At 44.7% G+C, this 21354-nt stretch overlaps 1 protein-coding gene and 1 long non-coding RNA gene across 4 annotated transcripts; one reads left to right on the top strand and one right to left on the bottom strand.

The window, feature by feature from the left end:
- The first annotated feature begins 273 nt into the window (after nucleotides 1–273).
- Nucleotides 274–20385, top strand: LOC137606051 (actin-binding protein WASF3-like). 3 transcript variants are annotated; one of them, XM_068331090.1, is made up of 9 exons: nucleotides 274–353; nucleotides 1833–1994; nucleotides 18289–18423; nucleotides 18525–18678; nucleotides 18775–18892; nucleotides 18980–19164; nucleotides 19474–19677; nucleotides 19763–20052; nucleotides 20175–20385. In XM_068331090.1, exons 2-9 carry the CDS (start codon nucleotides 1862–1864, stop codon nucleotides 20330–20332), a joined length of 1377 nt encoding a protein of 458 aa, XP_068187191.1. In that variant the 5' UTR covers nucleotides 274–353; nucleotides 1833–1861; the 3' UTR covers nucleotides 20333–20385. The 3 variants fall into 3 exon arrangements, with proteins under 3 accessions (XP_068187191.1, XP_068187193.1, XP_068187192.1); XM_068331091.1 differs by having other exon boundaries at nucleotides 295–353; nucleotides 1830–1994; XM_068331092.1 differs by lacking the exon at nucleotides 18289–18423.
- LOC137606052 (uncharacterized) lies at nucleotides 19960–20479 on the bottom strand. The gene is made up of 3 exons (XR_011037821.1): nucleotides 20383–20479; nucleotides 20168–20305; nucleotides 19960–20084 (listed from the first exon to the last, which is right to left on the bottom strand). It is a non-coding gene; the product is annotated as an uncharacterized lncRNA (long non-coding RNA).
- Between the last annotated feature and the right edge of the window lie 875 nt (nucleotides 20480–21354).

Below are 21354 nucleotides of genomic sequence, written 5' to 3'. Positions count from 1 at the left end.
CCTCATGTTTTGAACAGAACATCATGTACTTCTGTAATGTTATACATAATAAAAATGTGTTAATGGACATACTACATGATAACAGATGCATTCATTAGTTGCATTTAATTAGTTATCAGTTTAATATCTAAATCACAGAAAGCAGCTAATGAGTTTTTGCTGAAATACAACATTGGAGTTCAAGCCACCGGCATGAAGATTGTGATTGGATGACGCCTGTAAATCTGGTGACCTAATCCCCTCATAGCTCAAGCTGTGATTCAGACCAAAGACATTTGTTTTCACTGTCCTGCAGCTGACCGGTGTTCCTGTCCCAACTGGCTATTGAGAATGAAATGACAAGAAAACACAAGGTAGGACATCTACTGGTTATAATGTTGTTAAGGAGGTTTGTTAGGGTTTGCAATAAATTCCATGTTTCCTGTGCTTGTGTGGCAAGATCCCTGATATTAGATTAAAACTGAATTAATATCAAACTATGCAACAGTAGAAAAAATGCATTTTGTTTCTGTCATTGATAACCTTCACCATCACCACTGTAGTTATTGCAGTTAATTTATTTTTTTCATAATTTCTTCATTTGACACAACTGGAGTAAACAACACTTTATGCAACACATAGATTACAGTAGTAGTCCTCCTGCTGAGGGGCTGACACAGCCCCCACATGATGTCAACCTGTAGGTGTATGGAGCTACTGATGAGTCTGGAGGATGTTCAGGTCATATCATCTACACAACCAACCACACAAGTTTAGGAACAGAGCAGAACAACAAAAGCACCTTCTGTGTCAGTGACACAATGATATTACTCCGTGTCTCGTTTTTGAGGATGTCTGTTCTCCCTAGCCTCCATATGTTTTTAAAAGTGTGGGTTTGCTGTTGTTAAAATCTACTGTAGGTATTTCTGTGAAAGTGTTATCAGACTCCAAAACATCAGTCAAGCACAACAAAATAAATGTTAAACCAATTAAAACAATAGAGATTTTTCATAAAAGCACAAGATGTGAGATACACTAAAATGCAGGATCAAATAGGAAGTCTATTGGCGCTGTCACGGAAGAATGCAGGTCTATGTGGGCCTCTTGCCCCTTGAAAGCGAGGGCTCATGGGATACTTTCTAAGTTGTTTGTTATCATACTCAGTCAGAAAATGAAAACACAGTAATTGATGTTATTATTACTAACATAATGATTCAGCCCAACCCGTAATCATTGGCAATTAATCAAACTTTTGTTGCAAGTTCATTGATTTCAATGATAATAAAAGTGTTAAGTGACTTACAAGTTCACTTGATTTGTGTTCTCTTCACACCTCCTCCATCACAATGACATTTCTGAATAAAACAGATGTTGCTGAGAGTGTTTTAGTCTTTGGACACATGCCCAGCAACAATTCCTGTACCAATTTGTCAGGTAGTGATAAAGTGTGTCAATCAAAAGCAAGTGGCCCAATACTGAGTACAGAAAACATAACAGGTCTAACTATGATTATAATGCTGTCCATTACATTCTGTATTATCCACTACAACACCTAAACAATACAGGAAGTCACATATTAAAAATTCAGTTTTGATCATATCTGTAAAAATAACTAGTGGAAGTTTTTAAAAAATTTATTATTGGTAAGAGGTAATAGGTGCCTGCTTTATAGAATTAGACAATTACCGTAATGGAAACTATGACAAAAATAAATCTATAAAATTAACTCGGACACTGTGCTTCACCTATAAATCCAAATCATTAAGATATTTCTTAATGAATCTATGCGTTACAGTGCTCTGCAGGTTGTGTTTTCCAAGAAGTTGTCACAGCTGTCCTGTGTCTCTCAGCAGATGCTGTAGCTGAAATGTGAGGAGAGGTCATGCCTTTGGTCAAGAGGAACATTGAGCCTCGCCACCTGTGTCATGGTACCGTGCCTGATGGGATTGGCAATGAGCTGGAATGTGTAACCAACAACACACTGTCTGCCATCATCCGTCAGCTCAGCTGTTTGAGTAAGATCACAGTCACGTAAATTTAGCTGTTTGTTTTCCCAATGGAGTCACTAGTAATGTAACATGATTCTAAATAATCGACAATCTTTTGTGCAAAATCACCACAAAATTGATCAAAAAACAAGTCACGGAGGGCGGCGCGGTGGCACAGTGGGTAGCGATGTCGTCGCACAACAGCAAGAATGTTCTGGGTTTGCGTCCCTCTCTGTCTCTTTGCATGTTCTCCCTGTGTCTGCATGGGTTCTCTCTGGGTTCTCCGGCTTCCTCCCACCTCCAAAAACATGCACTTCAGTTTAACACATTGACTGCCAAAGACCCCATATGGCATCTTTCCGTTCAGTGACATAACACATGGCTGGCAGCCATGAAGGAGTGAGTGTGTGTTTGTGTGTCTCTGTGTAGTTCCGCGGTGCACTGGCGTTGCGCCTGGAGTGTCCCCCGCCTCACGCCCTAAGAAAAGCTGGGATAGGCTCCAGCTCCCCGTGACCCAGCGAGCAGATTAAGCGGTTTGAGAAAATGGATGGATGGAATGGAAGTCATGGAAAAGTTGATGTACGATCTGTTTTCACAATGGAGTCACTTGTAATGTAACATGATTCTAAATAAGCGACAATGTTTTGTGAAAAATCACCACAAAATTGATTCTAAACGGTGGAAGTCAAGACAAGTAGGAACAACACAGTACATACAGTTAAGATTTCTACGGCATTTATTTATTCTTACTGTGTAATTTCAGACAGAAGCGAAACATTATTTAGTCATCGGAATGTATTCTTAAGTTAACTCAAGCTTCTTCTTTTCCTTTTGGCTTTTCCCTTCAGGGGTCGGCACAGCGAATCAATTGCCTCCATCTAGCCCTGTTCTTTGCATCCGATTCTCTCATACCATCTACCTTAATGTCCTCTTTCACTACATCCATAAACCTCCTCTTTGGTCTTCCTCTAGGCCTCCTGCCTGGCAGTTCAAAACTCATCATCCTTCTGCCAATATATTCACTATCTCTCCTCTGGACATGTCCAAACCATCTCAGGCTGGCTTCTCTGACTTTATCTCCAAAACCTCTAACATGTGCTGTCCCTCTGATGTACTCATTCCTGATCCTATCCTTCCTGGTCACTCCCAGAGAGAACCTCAGCATCTTCATCTCTGCTACCTCCAGCTCTGTCTCCTGTCTTTTCTTCAGTGACACTGTCTCTAGACCAGGGATTCCCAAAGTGTGGTGTGCGCACCCCGTGTGGTGCGCGAGCTGCCGCTAGGGGGTGCGCGAGTGTAATGGCAGCTGAGCACCTTGAAATACATAAATAATTAAATAAATAAGTTAAACACTTTTTAATGGAGGATTAACAGTTTAAATATTTAAATTCATCCACAGAAATCATTTGCAATTTTCAAGTAAAAAATGTTTTGGGAAAAATTTAAATTTAAAAAAAAACAACCCCAAAATGCACTTGGCTTTCTCCTAGCTACGTGCTAGCTTGTTACGATAGCAACAACAATAATATGCCGAAATGCATTACTGGTTAAAAACGGGCAGTCTGTCCGGTATTAAATCTGGGAGAAATGAAAGAGGACAGGATACATTGGCCACAACTGAGAGCTGTGCAGTCTACCAGGCTGAAGAAATCGAGCAGGAAAAAGAGAGTGATGATGACGAGACAGGGGAAACTGAGAATGAGGTGCACAGAACACAGAAAACTCACCCGGACACTTCATCGGGAGAAGGGGGTAAAGAACACAATGAGACTCGTACTCGAAAGAGAAAACATGATGTTGAACTTGGGCCTGTGTTATTTTGATTCTTTGTGGCGGAGTAGCATGTTTGTTACCATTTAGTAACTGTTACAGTTTGTTAAATAGGCCCATTTGTTACATAGCAGGGCTCCGAATTGCGCCCATTTTGGTCGCATATGCGCCCAGATTTTTATCAGTGTGACTATTAAATATATTTGGGAGCATCGGTGCGACTAGGGAAAAAAATCTGGTGCGCCTTTTTTTGTGAGACCGCGCTCCTGCGGTTCTGCCTGGAACCAATGAGAGCGCAGCTGCGGCTGCTCTCCTGGGGGAGAGAGGAGGAACGGAGATGGACGGAGCGTCTCTATCGCTCCGTCACTGCCTTGCTTTTGAGGGGGTGCTCCTGAAGTCTTTGCTGGTGCTACTAACTTCTACATTTGGGAGCACCAGTGCTACCAAGAAAAAAAGTTAATTTCGAGCCCTGCATAGTAATAACTGCTGTTCATCAGTCATCTGTAGTCGGCTCGATATTATTAAACTTGATACCTATATGTGTCACGGTTCGGCGTGGCAGTGCTGCTGTGTGGCAGGGAGAGGCCAAGCTGGTGGGTGGAGCCACGGCTCCACACCTGAGACTCATCCACACACCATGGTGATCATCTCACCTGAACTTGTTTTGAGCTAATGACTCTAAGGCTTTTTAAGCCTGGCTCAATGAGAGCTGAGAGCTGGTTCATTGCTCATGTTTGGTTCCTGGTAGTCTGTCCTGATTCTTAGTTTCTTGTCTGTCTGGAGAATTTTTACGTTTGTTAATAAATCATGGAAGGAAGATTTGCTTTTGGCGTCCTGCACTTGGGTCCATATTCCGCCGCACGTGACAATATGGCTATAAAGACTACGCCTTTTCTTTTTTTTCATGTTTTGGGCATGGGGGGTGCGTCAGTTAAGTCGGGAGGTAGAAGGGGGTGCGCGGACTGAAAAGTTTGGGAACCGCTGCTCTAGACCAAACAACATCGCTGGTCTCACCACAGTTTTGTACACCTTTCATTTTAGCTGAAACTCTTCTATCACACGTGACACTTTTCTCCACCCGTACCATCCTGCCTGTACACGCTTCTTCACCTCTTTTCCAGACTCTCCATTGCTCTGGACTGTTCACCTTAAGTACTTAAAATCCTCCACCTTCTTGATCTCTTCTCCCTGTAACCTCTCTCTTCCACTTGGGTCCCTCTCATTCACACACATGTACTCTGTCTTACTGCGGCTAACCTTCATTCCTCTCCTTTCAAGGACAAACCTCCACCTCTCTAGCTTCTCCTCCACCTCTTCCCTGCTCTCACTGCAGGTCACAATGTCATCTGCAAACATCATAGTCCATGGAGATTCCTGTCTAACCTCATTTGTCAGCCTGTCCATCACCATAGCGAACAAGAAGGGGCTCAGAGCTGATCCCTGATGCAGTCCCACCTCCACCTTGAACTCCTCTGTCCCACCTCCACCTTGAACTCCTCTGTCACACCTACAGCACATCTCACCACTGTCTACAGTCCTCATACATGTCCTGCACCGCTCTAACATACTTCTCTCCCACTCCAGACTTCCTCATACAATACCACAGTTCCTCTCTGGGTACCCTGTCATAAGCTTTCTCCAGATCTACAAAAAAACAATTCAGTTCCGTTTGACCTTCTCTGTACTTCTCTATCAACATCCTCAAAGCAAATACTGCATCTGTAGTACTCTTTTTTGGCATGAAACCATACTGCTGCTCACAAATGTTCACTTCTGCCCTCAGTCTAGCTTCCACTACTCTTTCCCATAACTTCATTGTATGGCTCATCAGCTTTATTCCTCTGTAGTTGCCACAACTCTGCACATCGCCCGTGTTCTTAAAATTGGGCACCAGCACACTTCTCCTCCATTCCTCAGGCATCTTCTCACTATCTAAGATCCTGTTGAACAACCCAGTCAGAAACTCTACTGCCACCTCTCCTAGACACTTCCAAACCTCTACAGGTATATCATCAGAACCGAGTGCCTTTCCACTCTTCATCCTCTTCAGTGCCCTCCTCACTTCATCCTGACTAATCTTTGCTACATCCTGGTCCACAACAGTCACCTCTTCTAGTCTTTGTTCTCTCTCATTTTCCACATTCATCAACTCTTCAAAGTACTCTTTCCATCTTCCCATCACACTACTGGCACCTGTCAATAGACTTCCATCCCTATCCTTAATCACCCTAACCTGCTGCACATCCTTCCCATCTCTGTCTATCTGTCTTGCCAAACGGTATAGATCAGTCTCTCCCTCCTTACTGTCCAATCTAGCATACAAGTCATCATAAGCTTCTTGTTTGGCCTTTGCTACCTCTACCTTCACCTTACGCTGCATCTCCCTGTACTCCTGTCTACTCTCCTCAGTCCTCTCAGTGTCCCACTTCCTCTTAGCTAACCTCTTTCTCTGTTTACACTCCTGTACCTCCTCATTCCACCACCAAGTCTCCTTATCTACTTTCCTTCCAGATGACACACCAAGTACTCTCCTACCTGTCTCCCTGATCACATTAGCTATAGTTGTCCAGTCATCTGGAAACACCTCCTTGCCACCCAGAGCCTGTCTTAACTCCTTCCTTTCTTAGCTTCCACCATTTCGTCTTCTGCTCTGTCTTTGACCTCTTCATCTTCCTCACCACTAGAGTTATCCTACACACCAGCCTTCCTATGCTGTTTGGCTACACTATCGCCTACCACTACTTTGCAGTCACTGATCTCCTTCAGGTTACACCGTCTACACAAGATGTAGTCTACCTGTGTGCTCCTACCACCACTCTTATAGGTCACCCAATGTTCCTGCCTCTTCTGGAAGAAAGTATTCACTACAACCATTTCCATCCTTTTTGCAAAGTCAACTACCATCTGTCCTTCTGGGTTCCTCTCCTGGATCCCAAACCTGCCCATCACTCCCTCATCACCTGTTACCTGCACCAACATGTCCATTGAAGTCTGCACCAACGACAACTCTCTCACTTCTAGACATGCTCTGCATCACTTCATCAAAGTCCAACCAGAATTTCTCCTTCTCCTCCAGCTCACACCTACCTGTGGAGCATACCCACTAACAACATTGAACATCACACTTCTATTTCTAGCTTCAGACTCATCACTCTATCCAACACTCTTTTTACCTCCAGGACATTCCTAACAAACTCCTCCTTCAAGGTAACTCCTACTCCATTTCTCTTCCTATGTACACCATGATAGAACAACTTGAACCCTGCTCCTAAACTTCTAGCCTTGCTACCTTTTCACCTGGTCTCCTGGACACACAGTATGTCTACCTTCCTCCTCTGCATCATGTCAACCAACTCTCTACCTTTTCCTGTCATAGTTCCAACATTCAACGTCCCTACTTAGTCCTATACTCTTGGCGCTCCTCTTCTCTTTCTTCGTGCAAACGCACTTTCCTCCTCTCCTTCTTCGACCAACAGTAATCCAATTTCCACCGGCGCCCTGTAGGTCAACAGCGCCAATGGCGGTCGTTGTTAACCCGGGCCTCGACCGATCCGGTATGGAAGTCATAGGTTTGATTCGCATCTTTGATTTGGCAAAAGTTTTACGCCGGATGCCCTTCCTGACGCAACCCTCTGTATTTATCCGAGCTTGGGACCGGCACAATATGACACGGGCTTGTGCCCTCTTGCTGCTACATTCTGAAGTTAACTCAATAACAGATCAAAATGTCTTGGGAGGCTCTCACAGGATTCATCAGTGGCACATTGACCTACATTTACCTTATGTCAGAAGTGCTTAAATTTTGTTAATCCTTGCAGCATGATCATATGAACAATGGTCATATAACAAGACAAAGAACAATCATCAGTTGTTGATTTACTGTAAGCTCAAATAAGCAACTTTTGTGCAAGTAAACTGGTTTGAATGCTTATTCAAGGATTGGGATACATGTGAGAGTTTGCTTTTGAGGTGGGACTGAAAAACGTTTGAGACAGGGAAAACACTGGTGAGGAAAATACTATTCTGGAAAGGAAATCTACCTCTGGACATCTGGCTCATGGATAGTCTAATGTGTGTGTGTGTGTGTGTGTGTGTCTGTGTGTGTGTGTGTGTGTGTGTGTGTGTGTGTGTGTGTGTGTGTGTGTCTGTGTGTGTGTGTGTGTGTGTGTGTGTGTGTGTGTGTGTGTGTGTGTGTGTGTGTGTGTGTGTATTCAGTGAAGTTACAGGAGCTTACAGCTTACCGTAAAGCTTTGTGTCACAGGCAGATAAGACAGAGTGGGTGGGCGGAGACATTCTAATGATAGCTTCAACATTAACTGGATTTCAGCTCTCCGACGTGTGAAATTCATGCTAACATATAAGGACAGTAAACACTCATGTTAGTGTGTAATCCACACAAATGTAATGGATTTGGAGCAGTGGTTCTTAACCTGGGTTCAATTGAACCTTAGGGGTTCGGTGAGTCGGTCTCGGGGGGTTCAGAGGAGATGGAGGTCAAGACAACAGACTTCACACATCGTGTCGGATCTTTTATCTTGACCTCTGCCGAACACATACGAATGAATGTTTGTAATATGAAGAAAGAATGGTGACTGAGTGAAGTGGGTGAAAGAACTAGTGAATACCTAAGAACTAGGTATTACAACTACCTCAAAATATTTACAGATGGATCTAAGAACACAAAGGAGTGTGTGGGAGCAGCGGTGCACATACCATTATTTGGAGTGAGCATTTCAAAACACATGTCAGACCACTTGTCAGTTTTCACAGTAGAAATGGTGGCTGCAATTGTCAGTCTACAGTGGGTGGAGGAGGTCAGACCAGATAGGGTGGTGATATGTACAGATTCAGTTGCTATTTTGGAAAGCCTACTGTCAAAAAGCATAATCAGGGAAGAATTGTTCATTGAAGTACAGCACAGTTTGTTCAGACTTCACAGGGGTGAATTGAGGTACATTTCTGCTGGGTGCCAGCTCATACAGGGGTGAAGGGAAATGAGGTAGCTGATAACCTAGCTGAAAGGGCTCTGGAAAAGAACATGACAATCACAATACAGGTAGTCGCCGACTTACGACCTGTGCAACTTACGACCGACCGACTTTACGACCACAATGTCCGGGCAACGCGGGCATTCCCTCCAGCCACAGTACTCACGCTCTGAGGCTCCCGCGCTCTCTTCAGTCCCCACGCCACACACACGCTGTTCAGTCACACCGTGAGATCAATAGCCCAGCCCACTACTGATGGGCTGGGCTGCTTAGGAGGCTGTGACGGAGAAATGTATGAATGGCGTATGGAAAATCTGTCAAGCGTTACGTGAACTCTTCTGCTGGATTTGAAAGTGACTAAGAACTTGATCAGGTTCGGGAGAAAATAGTGAAACTTGCAAAAAACCTCTCCTTGGAGAACTCACGAATGATCGCGCTGTATGAGGAACTGATCGCGCTGGAAGAAGAAAGAGTGGAAGAAGAAGAGAGAAGAGAAGCAGAGAAAGAAGAGGAGGAAACAGAAAAAATGTTCACCACCAAAGGCTTGTCAGAAGGCTTTTCCCTGTTAAATAAACTCCGTGCACACTTTGAAGAAATGGACATAGAACATAGAAACATTTGCAAGGATTGAACGGATGGCAAACGACGCTTTCCGTCCATATCGTGAAATTTATGAGGAGAAAAAGAAACGAACAATTCAGACAAAGCTCACAGTGATTATGAAAAGATCGTCTCCCACTCCCACCAACCCACACGCTGCCCCAGCTGACGATCTGGACGACCCCCAGCCAAGAACCAGCGCTGCTGGATTGAATTTTTACGTAAGAGTCAATTTACGACCAAGTCGAGTTACGACCGATCTGTCGGTCCCAATCGCGGTCGTAAGTCGGCGACTACCTGTACCTTATGGAAATGGAGAGTGCAAAACAATGATAAGGGCAATGGGCAAGGAAGTTTGGCAGAAAAGATGGGAAGATGATCAGAAAGGAAGAAAATATCACAACATACAAAAATCGGTTATAACAAAAATCTTTAAAGAAAGGAACAGAAGAGAAGAAAAATCATCATGATGAGGCTTCGAGTTGGGCATACTGGTCTGAATGACGTAATAAATTTAATTGGGAAAAAGAATACTGACAAGTGGGAGAGATGTGGTGTTAAGGAAAATGTGGAAGATATTTTAATGCAATGTCACTCACTGAAAGCATGAAAGACTGTTTCACGAAGGGGACAGAAGGGACACTGTCTGGACACCGCAGGGGTAAAAACAGAGATAAAAGCATTGGAACCGATGGCACCATGTAAAATCCTCCACTGGAGGTCTGCTGTTTTTTTCTTGAGGGGAGGTTTCTATAGAAGTCTCCACTGTGGGTCAGGTCCATTTCCCGTCATCCTGTTGGACCAGGTGGTGGGTGCTCTGTCACACAGGTTTTTCTTGTTAATTACTTTTACACATTGTTTGTACAGTATTTTTTTGTTGGCAGTGTGCAGGCTGATTTGTCGTTCATCTCCGAGGAGAGGACCCTCCAGTTCTCCAAACAAGGGACTGATGTGGACCTCAGGGAAAGGATCTTTGCTGTCTGGCACAGTCCCTGTACTATAGTCCAGGAGGAGGCTTCTCTCCTTCCCGGAAAGTCTTTGCCTCCACAGTTGTAGCACCCTCTGAGCCACCCTGGTGGACTGGATGTTCAGCAGGGAGCTCACAGCCTGGGCATCCGCCAATGCAGGCCCGGCGTTGTCCACCAGCTGCTGGAGGGTCATGGTCCTGGTTCTGCAAAGCACTGCAGACAGCCCAGGTGTGGCTCCACTGCAGACATCCAGCCTGGCTCCATGCACTAGTGTTTTTTTCCTGGGGTGCTTTTAAATAGGGCCCATGACTTAAAAACACCATGATAAAACGGAGGCAAACCGTTTAACTTTAAAAACTTGGAGTCCATTAAAAACAGTTCAGCATCTAGGTCCAAGTTACTCACACGTTTGAATATGCAGCTGGCCACCTCTCTCCACGTCAGATCCGCTGGTCCGGTCAGAAACCGCTGGATTAACTGTAATCTGAATGTGGCTGTTCTGCTAGCCAGGTGGATGAGGCCCTCTCCCCCCTCCTCTCTTGATAAAAACAATACTCCTTGAGGAACCCAATGCAGCCCATCCCAAAAAAAGTTAACAAGTTTGGTCTGGATTTGGACTAGAAACCCTGATGGGGGGTCCATACAGGCCAAGCTGTGCCACAGCTGTGAGGCCACCAGGTTGTTTGTCACTAAAACTCCACCTCTGTACGACATTCTGGGGAGCAACCATTTCCATTTTTTAAGTTTCCCTTCTATTTTTTCAATGACGCCCTCCCAGTTCTTGCTGGTTGTTGTCTCATTTCCCAGGTACACACCGAGATATTTGAGACCATCAGTCTTCCAACACAAGTTTTGAGGAAGAACCGGGAGGTTGCCATGCCACTCACCAACAGCAAGGGCTTCACTTTTGTTCCAGTTTACTTTTGCAGCAGTTAAAACATTGAATGACTTTGTCAAACCCACCAAAACATCAACATCCCTTTGGTTTTTGATAAGAACAACAACATCATCAGCATAGGCAGATAAAAGAATGTTCTAACACCAGGTAAAATCAAACCGTCGATGCTTTTGTGGATTTTACAGAGGGGTTCCAGAGAGAGTGCATAGAGCATCCCAGACAGGGTACAGCCCTGCCGGATGCCCCGATGCACCCTGAAGGGGGCACACAAACTGCCATTAAACTTCAGAATACTCTCAACGTCACTGTACAACATCTTGATCTTGGCAATAAACTCGGTGCTGAACCCAAATCTCTCCATAGTTGTCTAGAGGAAGCTGTGCTCAACACGGTCAAATGCCTTTTCCTGATCTAATGAAATGAGACCAGCGTTTATACCCAACGATCTGGAAACCTCCAAAACATCACGAATTAGGTAGACATTGTCTGCCATGGACCTGCCGAGCACACAGTAGGTTTGATCCCGGTGGATGACCTGCTTCATAGCTTCCCTCAGCCTGGTAGCCAAAGCCTTGGACAGAATCTTGTAATAGGTGCAGAGCAGTGACACAGGGCGCCAGTTCTTGATGTCCTGTAGATTGCCTTTTTTAGGCAGGAGGGCAACGACCGCCCTCCGGCAGGACAGTGGCAGAGAGCCTGAGGATAGACTTTCGGTGAACACTTCCAGCATATCACATGCTAGAATGTCCCAGAAGGCTGTATAGAATTTGACCGTCAGACCATCTATACCCGGAGATAGTCGTCCCTGCATGTTCTCCAGGGCAGTGTGGAGTTCCTCTAACTCCAGTGGCCGGTCGAGTTGTGAATTTGTCTCCGTGGAGACCTGAGGTAGCTCTGCACGGAACTCCTCTAACAGTGGCTGGTTTTCTCGGTATTCAGTGTCATACAAAGATGAATAAAAACTCACACCTCGCCTTCTGATCTGTCCGTGCTCTGTTAGCTCCTGTCCTGTGTCAGACAGCAGGGAGTGGATCACGTTGGTCTGTCCATGCTTTTTTTCCAGGCCGAAGAAGAAGCTAGAGGGAGCATCCATCTCTGTGATGTTATGTACCCTGGATCGGACCAGTGCACCCTGTACTTTAGTATCCAACAGGTCGGCTAAAGCCATTCTTTTGGACTTGAGGATTTCAGTACACCTCTGATTTTCTGTTTTTTTGTGAAAAACTTTAATAAATAGGTTCGTAGGAGGTGGGTACACAGAAAACTCACTCACACAATGAATCAAACCACTCCTCTAGGGCTATAATGAATGTGTGATTTATTACACGCAGAGAATAGAAATACTAAGAAACAATAAGTACAAACAAACAAACAAACAATATGTCAAAAGACCTCTATGATGCTAGACTAAATGTGTCGTTTAGTCCCCGCAGCGCATAGCACTGCAAACAAACAATTCTATGATGCTAGAATAAACTGGTAGTTTAATTCCCCACAGAGCACAGAAACAATTCTATGATGCTAGAATAAACTGGTAGTTTCATTCCCCACAGAGCATAGTAATAAACAAACAAATATTTGGTTGAGCTAAGGCAATATATGGTGGCATTCCAAATATGCTTCGCCTCTTACCTTGACACATGGAAGGAGAGCCCACAACCCAGGCAGAGTAGCTTCAACCGGCTGGGTAGGTAACCCGCAGCTGACTCTCCCTGGAGTATGAAACTCCTCACCTTTTATACCTTTTAAGAAGAAAGGCCTGCATGCGAGCAGGAATGGCCAGTTCCAGCTCTCAGGCAGCCCTCCTTTTGGTGGTACCCCCAGCTGAGGAATAAACATCACCACCCTCGAGAATGCAGTGTAGGAGGCTTTCACGCGCTCCTAAACCATCTTTATCAGGAGACCTTACACCTTTGGAATGCACCAAACCTATCACACCAAAACTAAGAAACCTAAGAAATCTTTATTACACCTTGGAATGCAATTTAAAGGCTTTCATGCACCCATAAAACATCTTACACCTTGACTGAAAACAGGTCTCCATCTCCTCTCCATCGGTTCTCCTTTGAGACAGGTACTGGGTCTGCTGCATCTGGTTTAATGGGCTGTGACCTGCTGTGACCTCTTTGTCCAAACAAACTACGATGTGACTTAGCCCAGCGGTTCCATGGAGAGGTTTTGAAGCAAGTTCTCAGTAATGACATGATAAGAGTCAAATCAGGACACACACAATACAAATTTCCATTACACCTGTGGATGCGCTTGTCTCTAACTCCACAATCTCAGCCTCCAGGTATTCATAGACCGGCAGGTGTCACGTGTGACGTTCAGAGTATACTGTCGGCACAGGACTTTTATCTCTGTTTTGCCATAGTCCCACCACTGGCTAAGAGAGGTAAAATCAGCTTTTCTAAGTCTAAAAGTGCTCCAAAAATAACTGAAGATCTCTCTAAAGCCTCTGTCCAAAGCTAAAGTAGAATTAAAATGCCAGTATGCACTCCTAGGTAAAATATTTCTCATCACAACGCGACATAAAACCAGAGAACGACCAGTATAAGCAGCTGGCATTATTTTACAGTCTTTGAAAGCATTGAAATGGTGTTTAAAACAGTAAAAGTGATCCAGCCTGGCTAAAGACACCCTATCTTCTGTCAGGTGGGACCAAGTGTACTGTCGGCAGTCTGGATGCATCCTCCTCCACACATCCACTAGGCCATGAGAAGAGACCAGCCGTTTCAGAGTGTGTTGGGATGCTGGTTAAGGCTCTGTGTGGTTACGGTCTAACATCCCGTCCTCAGTACAGTTAAAATCCCCACCCAAAATTAAAAAGTCTTCCGAGCCACAGCAATCCAGCTTAGCTTGTATTTTTTCTAGAAAGCTCTTCCTCTCTGCACCGTTTGTTGGAGCATAAATATTTACAAAAACCAGGGTGCGGTGTTCAAAATGTGCCTTCACTAAAAGACACCTCCCCTTTATGACATGCTTGATTTCTAGAGATGTTGGGTTAATAGTTCTAGAGAACAGGAAGCCCACTCAACCACTCAGCGTGGTGTTATGGCTCAGGATCACCTGTCTTTCCCACTCCTTCATCCAGTCCACCGCATTGTTCTCATCACTGTGTGTTTCTTGTAAAAACAGAACATCAATAGTTTTCCTCCTTGCTATGTCAAAAATTATTGCTCTTTTCCTTTCTTCTCTGGCTCCATGTACGTTTAATTTCCCCACTCTAAAATAATCCATGATAAGGGAAAAAGTTAAAAGCACCTTAAAGTAACTACATACAGACAGCCCCATCAAACCTCAGTTGTTTACAGACTTTACTCATTTTCTTTTTGAGTCGGTATACAGTATCTCTTGGTCACTGAGTTCTGATGTTGCTCTGTTTTGAATAAGTTGTTTTGCCGAATTATAAAAAAATAATTTATCAGGAAAAAACTGTTCCAGATTCAGACCTTTCATGCCTTTAGTTTGTTTTAAAAACAATTTAAACATTTTTTCAGGGTATAAATCGTGGTTTTGACTGGCAGTGACTGGAGTGTGAGATAGGTCACTGCAGTCAGACATACATTCATCACTGTCACTACTGTCTGGAACACTCGGTGTGCTCTCTAGTCGACCAGCTTTCCGTCCGTCAGGAACAGTTCAAACATTCTTCCACTTACCGCGGCGCCTGGCAGAAGCAGGAATCCATTCAGACTCACGCTCGTCTGTGATATCTTCAGGACCTGTCTGGCTTCCTGTGTCAACATTCTCATTTTTATCACCAGTCCCCTTTCCTATTGTCACCTACTGCACTTGTCACCACCTTGGTCTCACCCAATGTACTTTCCTCACCCAGTAAACCTACCACCTCCATACTCTCACCCATTTCGCTCACTACCTCTCCAGTCTCCCCCTGTTCACTTGTCAGCCCCCCATTGTCACCCACCGCAAGTGTCGCGTCACCCATCTCGCTGGGCGCCGCCCCACTCTCACCCATCTCTCCACCTGCTCTCTCAGCTACCCTGCCACCATCCTCACTTGTCCCACCTTCACTCTGCCCCCTCACGACATTACTGGTTATCACTGCTCCTACCTGCATCTGACTCTCAGCATTCCACTGATCCGCGTCCCCGATGCTTCGGCGCCGCGGAGACGGAACGGGACGCCACGGAGCGGCGGTGGGAGCCGCCGTGTCACCGGGACCCGGAGCATCGCTGACGCGTTTCGGACAGACGCTAACAATGTGTCCCTCCTCTCCACAGCCAAAGCATTTCATCCGAGAGGAGGTGGCCTACCATGGGTAGTCGTAGTTGTCCACTCTAACAACAAAACTGTAGTTAAATTCTTCCGTCCTGTTGTTCAGGATCATGGATCCTGCCATCACTGGCTGCAGGTGATCACGCTGCATCAATTAGCTTACCTGTGCTACAGTGGTTTTTGCGCACTCAGTAGTCGATTTATGCCTGCCGTGATGGTACATCATCGGATTTCTTTCTTCGTATTTTAATCCAGAGTAACCATGTCAAGCAAAAAAAAAGAAAGAAAGTGGTCAGACGAATATGTGCAACATGGATTTACACGTATAACGGAACGCGATGGGAGTCAGCGTCCTATCTGCATAATTTGCAATGTCAATCAATCAATCAAATTTTATTTATATAGCGCTTAATCATGGCAGCAGACATTTCAAAGCGCTTTAACAGACAGAGAAACCCAACTGAACCCTCCAGAGCAAGCATAAGCGACAGTGGCGGGGAAGAACTCCCTCGATGAGGAAGAAACTCCGGGCAGGACCCAGACTCTTTTGGGTGGCCATCCGCCTCGACCGGTTGGGTGGAAAAGAAATCAAAGGAAGATAAGAACAGCATCAGAGAGAGAGAGAAAGTGACAGATAGGCCAGATAGAGACAGTATCAATATGGTTAAGGTTGCTAAAGTCAAGGCACAATTACAGCTGCGTGGATGACTGTATGGCGGCACGGAGGAAGAAAGGAAGCAGGACCCCAGCCGATGGATAGTTGAGGGGCGGTACTGGTGGGCTTGGAGGAGAAGGTCCACAGCACATGGAGAGATGGAGGTGATACTGGTGGGCTCGGAGGTGCAGGTCCACAGAGGAAGGTCCACGGCGGCTGGGCGGATGAGGGGTGGAACAGTAAGATGACACCAAGGAAGAGAGGCAGCAGGACCCCAGTCGATGGTTAGGTGAGGGGTGATACTGTTGTTTGGGAGGTGTAGGTCCACAGCAGATGGTCCACAGCGGATGGGTGGATGAGGGGTGGAACAGTTTGGTGGCGCGGAGGTAAAAGGAAGCCGGACCCCAGCCGATAATTAGGTTAGGGGTGGTACCCCCAGGGATGGGAAGAGCAGGTCCATAGCAGATGGGTGGATGAGGGGTGAACCTGAGAAAAACTTGGGAGGACATAGAGCACAGAGACTCCAGGGAACATGTCAAGTTGAGCAACTCTAGTCTCGCACCAAAAACACAACACTTCCTGAATTCAAGGTGAAGAGAGCCAGATACGACGAAAAGGCTACGCTGCCTGTTCTTGCCTTCGTATCCATCAACAAGCCAATCGTCACAGCATCCTTACGAAGTTCCTTACCTGATCGCAAAGCAGGGCAAGTGCATACTATTGTTAAAACACTCGTAAAACCTGCTGAGTTAAAGAGGGCAAATCTGATCCTCGGAGCAACGGCTGAAGGTAAATTATCGCAAATTCCTCTTTCAAATGACAACATCAGTGACAGAATAGAGCACATGAGTAAAGACATCTTGGCTCAAGTAGTTACGGTTCTGATTTCAAGCCCGGCAAAATTCAACCTTAAACTCAACAAGATAGACGTTTCTAATCTAAGCCAGTTTGTTGTTTTTGTGCGCTATGTGACAGACGACATAATTTTTTTTTGCTTTTTGATTTTGCAAGCCTCTTACAACAACTGAGGCAGCTGATGTGAGTTCATGCACTGTCTTGGTTTTGTTCTTTGAAAAGGTGACATTAATGCAGAACTCATTAAATGTACCAATAAAACATATACTTGTGTCTTAAATTTGAAAATATATACATATATATACAGTATATATTTTATTTTAATTTTTTTTCACTAAAGAAGGGTTCGGCATATGAAACTGCTGGGTTTCAGTACCTTCAACAAGGTTAAGAAACAGTGATTTAGAGATATTGTAGAGTATCTTTTTTTTGTTAGTCTTTGTTTTCTGAGGTATAATAATACTTTAACACATTTATGGTATCTTCTATCAGACAGCCACCCAGTAAACACTGGTTAGCTGATCGTTTGTATTCAATACCATCTAAGCTTAAGGAGAAAACCACCTCTCTGGAGTCATGGCACCAGTTTGTTAGGGTTTTGCTCTGAACAAACCCTCTTCGGTTCTTTAGCTCGGTTGAGAGGTGTATCTTCAATGATGAGACAAATTGTATTCAAAGAAAATTTACTGAAAAGTTGAGCAGTTTACAAGTTGGTGAGAATACAGCGCTGGGCTCTCCAACAGACGCAGCAACAAACCTCTGGAGAAGAGCCCCGACTGTTCGTTGAACACTGATCTTTATAGTGTTTGGGTTAGACTCTCCTTGAAGGATGAGCTCACCATCAGAATGTTCATTGACCATGATCTTTATGGTGTCTGGGTAAGGTTCTCCTTGAGGGATGAGACTCATCATCAAAATGTTCATTGACCATGATCTTGATTAGTTCTCCTTGACAACTTAGGAGCTCACCAGCCGCCTGACTCAGCCTCTTGTGTATCAGTTATCTATGTGTTGTGCATGCTCTGTACTTCTATGTTTAGAAAATTATGTGGTAGACAAGGACCAAGTGTTATGCTATCTGTAAGCAGAGGCATTTTGTGGTCATTTCCATTGTTAAATGGAAATTCCCAACAGAACAGGTTAAATGTAGTGTCTCCCCCAGAGAGTGCTTGTCACAAATTGTTTATCATATTAATATTATTTCAAGACAAAAAATATTCTGGAGAGTCATTGTGATTAGCCTCTATATGATATGAGCAGGATACGGGTCTTCTGCTCCACATATGAGCTGATAATTAAGAGTTTTCTTGTCCCCGTCTCTCTTTATGGTTCTGTGTTCTGGCTGCAGGTAAACAAGCAGAAAATGTTTTTGGGGAACTTTTTAATGAGGCCAATACCTTTTATGGACGTGCTAACTCTCTCCAGGACCGTATCGATCGCCTGGCCATCAAGGTCACACAGCTGGACTCCAGTGTGGAGGAAGGTTAGTTCACTGGACTCCCTGTTTGTTGATTGAATGATCCATGTTCATTGTCACACACAGTATATTCAACTTAATACCTTTGTTTTACTGTGTTTTTTTAGTATCCCTCCAGGACATAAACATGAGGAAGGCGTTCAAAAGCTCTACTTTACAGGACCAGCAAGTTTTGTCTAAAGACAGCATCCCAAACTCGGTGTCTGAGATGCACAGCAGCAGCGACGTTCCTCCTCCCCTCAGCACTCTCACTGCCTTCAGGTATTGCACTGTGTAAAACATCTCAACAGGATACAGGTCCAGTAAACATGGATGATTCATTGAATGATTGTCGTTGGGGGTTTTTTTTGTATGTAGAGAGGATTCCACTGATGCTATGAAATTCTACTCAGACCCATCATACTTTTTTGATTTGTGGAAGGAGAAAATGCTTCAGGACACTGAGGATAAAAGAAAAGAAAGGCGGAGGCAGAGAGTGAGAGCACACTCCACTATGGCTTTAATTTTAAAGTATTTATTCTGCAAGTGGGTTTCTCACCTTTTCTGTTCTACCATCTTCCAGGAACAGAAGCGATGCATGGAAAGCGCCACCCTTCAGCGTGAGGTTAAGAAGGTGAGAAAGGCTCGGAACCGCAGGCAAGAGTGGAACGTGATGGCGTTGGATAAAGAGCTTCGCCCAGATCACCGACATCCACAGACTCTCCGGCGAGGGGCGTCATCCGAGGGTTCATTCTCCCCAGACGGCAGGTTGGTGCTCATTCCGGAACACAGCAGAAATGTGGCTTTCATGTTGAATCAACATGTGAAAGACACACTGTAGAGTTAGGGATTATTAGCAGTAATGACAACTGTTGCATTGCTGTAAGACTTCACTGTTCAGTAGAAGGTTAATGAAAATTTGGTGAAGAAAACTATTTTTCTGATGAAAAAAAAAACTCTTTCAATCTCAATTTGTCAGACGTGTTTTTGTGTTGTGTACTTTGACAACTATTCTACCTTTTGGATGTCAGAAAGCATCAGAATGAGAAGTTCTTTTTCTTGTCACTGAACATCTAGGCCTGACCTACCAGACTATCCCCTCCCACCGGTGCCTACCCACGCTGCTTATAATTATGTGTCAGGAAACACTCACTCTTCATCACCCGTGGAGCACGAATACCACAGCATTGATGTCAACTACAAGAGAGTGGCTTACGCCACAGCAGAGACTCACGCCACAGACAGAATCAATGGTCCCAGATGTCCACTTGTAGATTACAAGTATGTTCAGTTAAAATTTGGACACTGGCAGAATGATAATTAAATCGTTACTGAGACACAATCTTTTTCTTTTGCTGTCAACCAGCTCTTGCTCCCCGTTACCAGGTTCAGGCCCACCAATCCCATCAGCCCAGACAGTCTTTGGTTTTCCTCTGGATACCCTACCACCTGCACCGCATAATGGAGGGGGTCCAGGCTACCCAATGACCCCTGTGCCTCCTTCAGGTTCAGGACCACGCACACTGCCTCCTCCCCCAGGCCCCCCACCTCCACTCCTCCCTCCTCCAGCTGTGCCCTCACACCCAGGAGGTGGCAAATCTGAAACCAATCCTGTCAGGGATGCCAGAAGTGACCTGCTGTCCGCCATCCGCATAGGTGAGGAGACTCTATTTGTTTGACATTGTTTTCTGCAGGTGAAATGAAAGCATAAATTTTAAGCTCTGCCTTCGACAAATGTGCAGTTGCTTTTTAACATACCCAATTTGTGCACCTGTCAGGGATCCAACTAAGGAAAGTCCAAGAGCAGCAGGAGCAGCAGAACAAGCAGGAGCCAGTGGGGAATGACGTGGCCACCATCCTGTCTCGACGTATTGCAGTGGAGTACAGCGACTCTGAAGACGACTCTGAACTGGATGAAAATGAGTGGTCAGACTGAGCACCTGGATGATATACAGTATTACTCTATTTGATATTTGATAGCGCCACCTGGTGGTATTTATTCACTATCCCAGTCCTGTCACAGCAGATTCTTGTCTTCATCTTGTTGACTCCACCAAGGAGGTTCTGTTATGCTGGTTTGCTTGTCTGCAGCAAGGAAAACTATAAGATACTGGACTGGACCTAAATGACAGGGCAGATGCACAAACTGCATTTTGCATCTGCAGAAAAATACTCAGTCGCAGGTTGGCTTTTGCTCCCACTTCATGAAGAGTTCATGATATAAGCTCACTACTTCAGGGCTGATGCCAGTAAGATTCCCCCCCCCAAAAAATAACTACAATAATAATAATAATAAATCAGAAGAAGCACATAATGCCTGACCCTTCTAGCAGATCATATGTGATTATGGGAACATGGAGCAAAAGTTACAGACAACCATAATTTGCCATAATTCTCCTTGTACGGTAGTTCTGTGAATATAGTCACACATAGAAGATTCGTGCAGAAAAGAGTTTCAACAAAACAAAAAACATAAGTTCGTTGGGTTCAAAAGTATTCTAATATTAAACTGGCACCTTAACAACAACACACATATCACTCCATTGAACAGCTGAGCTCTAGACATTCAAGCCTCAGCTGTCAAATTCAAGTCAATATGTAGTGTACTTTTCTGAAATTACTGTATTTTAAATTACATGTAACCCTCTCTGTTGTATGTGCTTGGCTAGTATTTCAGTCTTTAGACATTTTATTATTGCTACCTCAATTTGTTACGGCAGCGTAGAGCTGCCAGACCAAGAAAATAAAAACCGGGAGGACTTTTTCACGTTATTTCGTGAATAAGATGTTAACCCTGGGTTAAAGTACATGCGCCGCGTTGGGCGATTTCTCCGTCTCTGTTCAACACCACGGGGGTCGAGAAACTTTAACAAATGCCTCACTGCACTTTGGGTGACAACATATCCAGCTTGGATGCAGTTGACATGATTGGAGCTTGTATCCATGCAGCCGGCCGCG

This window comes from Antennarius striatus, chromosome 13 (genome assembly GCF_040054535.1).
Source record: "Antennarius striatus isolate MH-2024 chromosome 13, ASM4005453v1, whole genome shotgun sequence".
NCBI classification, from domain to species: Eukaryota; Metazoa; Chordata; class Actinopteri; order Lophiiformes; family Antennariidae; genus Antennarius; species Antennarius striatus.
Note: the sequence above shows the minus strand (reverse complement) of the source record. Positions and strands in the feature narration are given on the sequence as shown.

What these genes read in the sequence shown, in the direction of transcription:
- LOC137606051 (XM_068331090.1), top strand. Translation starts at nt 1,862, where the DNA reads ATGCCTTTGGTCAAGAGGAACATTGAGCCTCGCCACCTGTGTCATGGT. An exon ending in CCGTCAGCTCAGCTGTTTGA is followed by an intron (nt 1,995 to 18,288) that starts GTAAGATCACAG and finishes TTCTGGCTGCAG; the next exon opens with GTAAACAAGCAGAAAATGTT. An exon ending in GGACTCCAGTGTGGAGGAAG is followed by an intron (nt 18,424 to 18,524) that starts GTTAGTTCACTG and finishes GTGTTTTTTTAG; the next exon opens with TATCCCTCCAGGACATAAAC.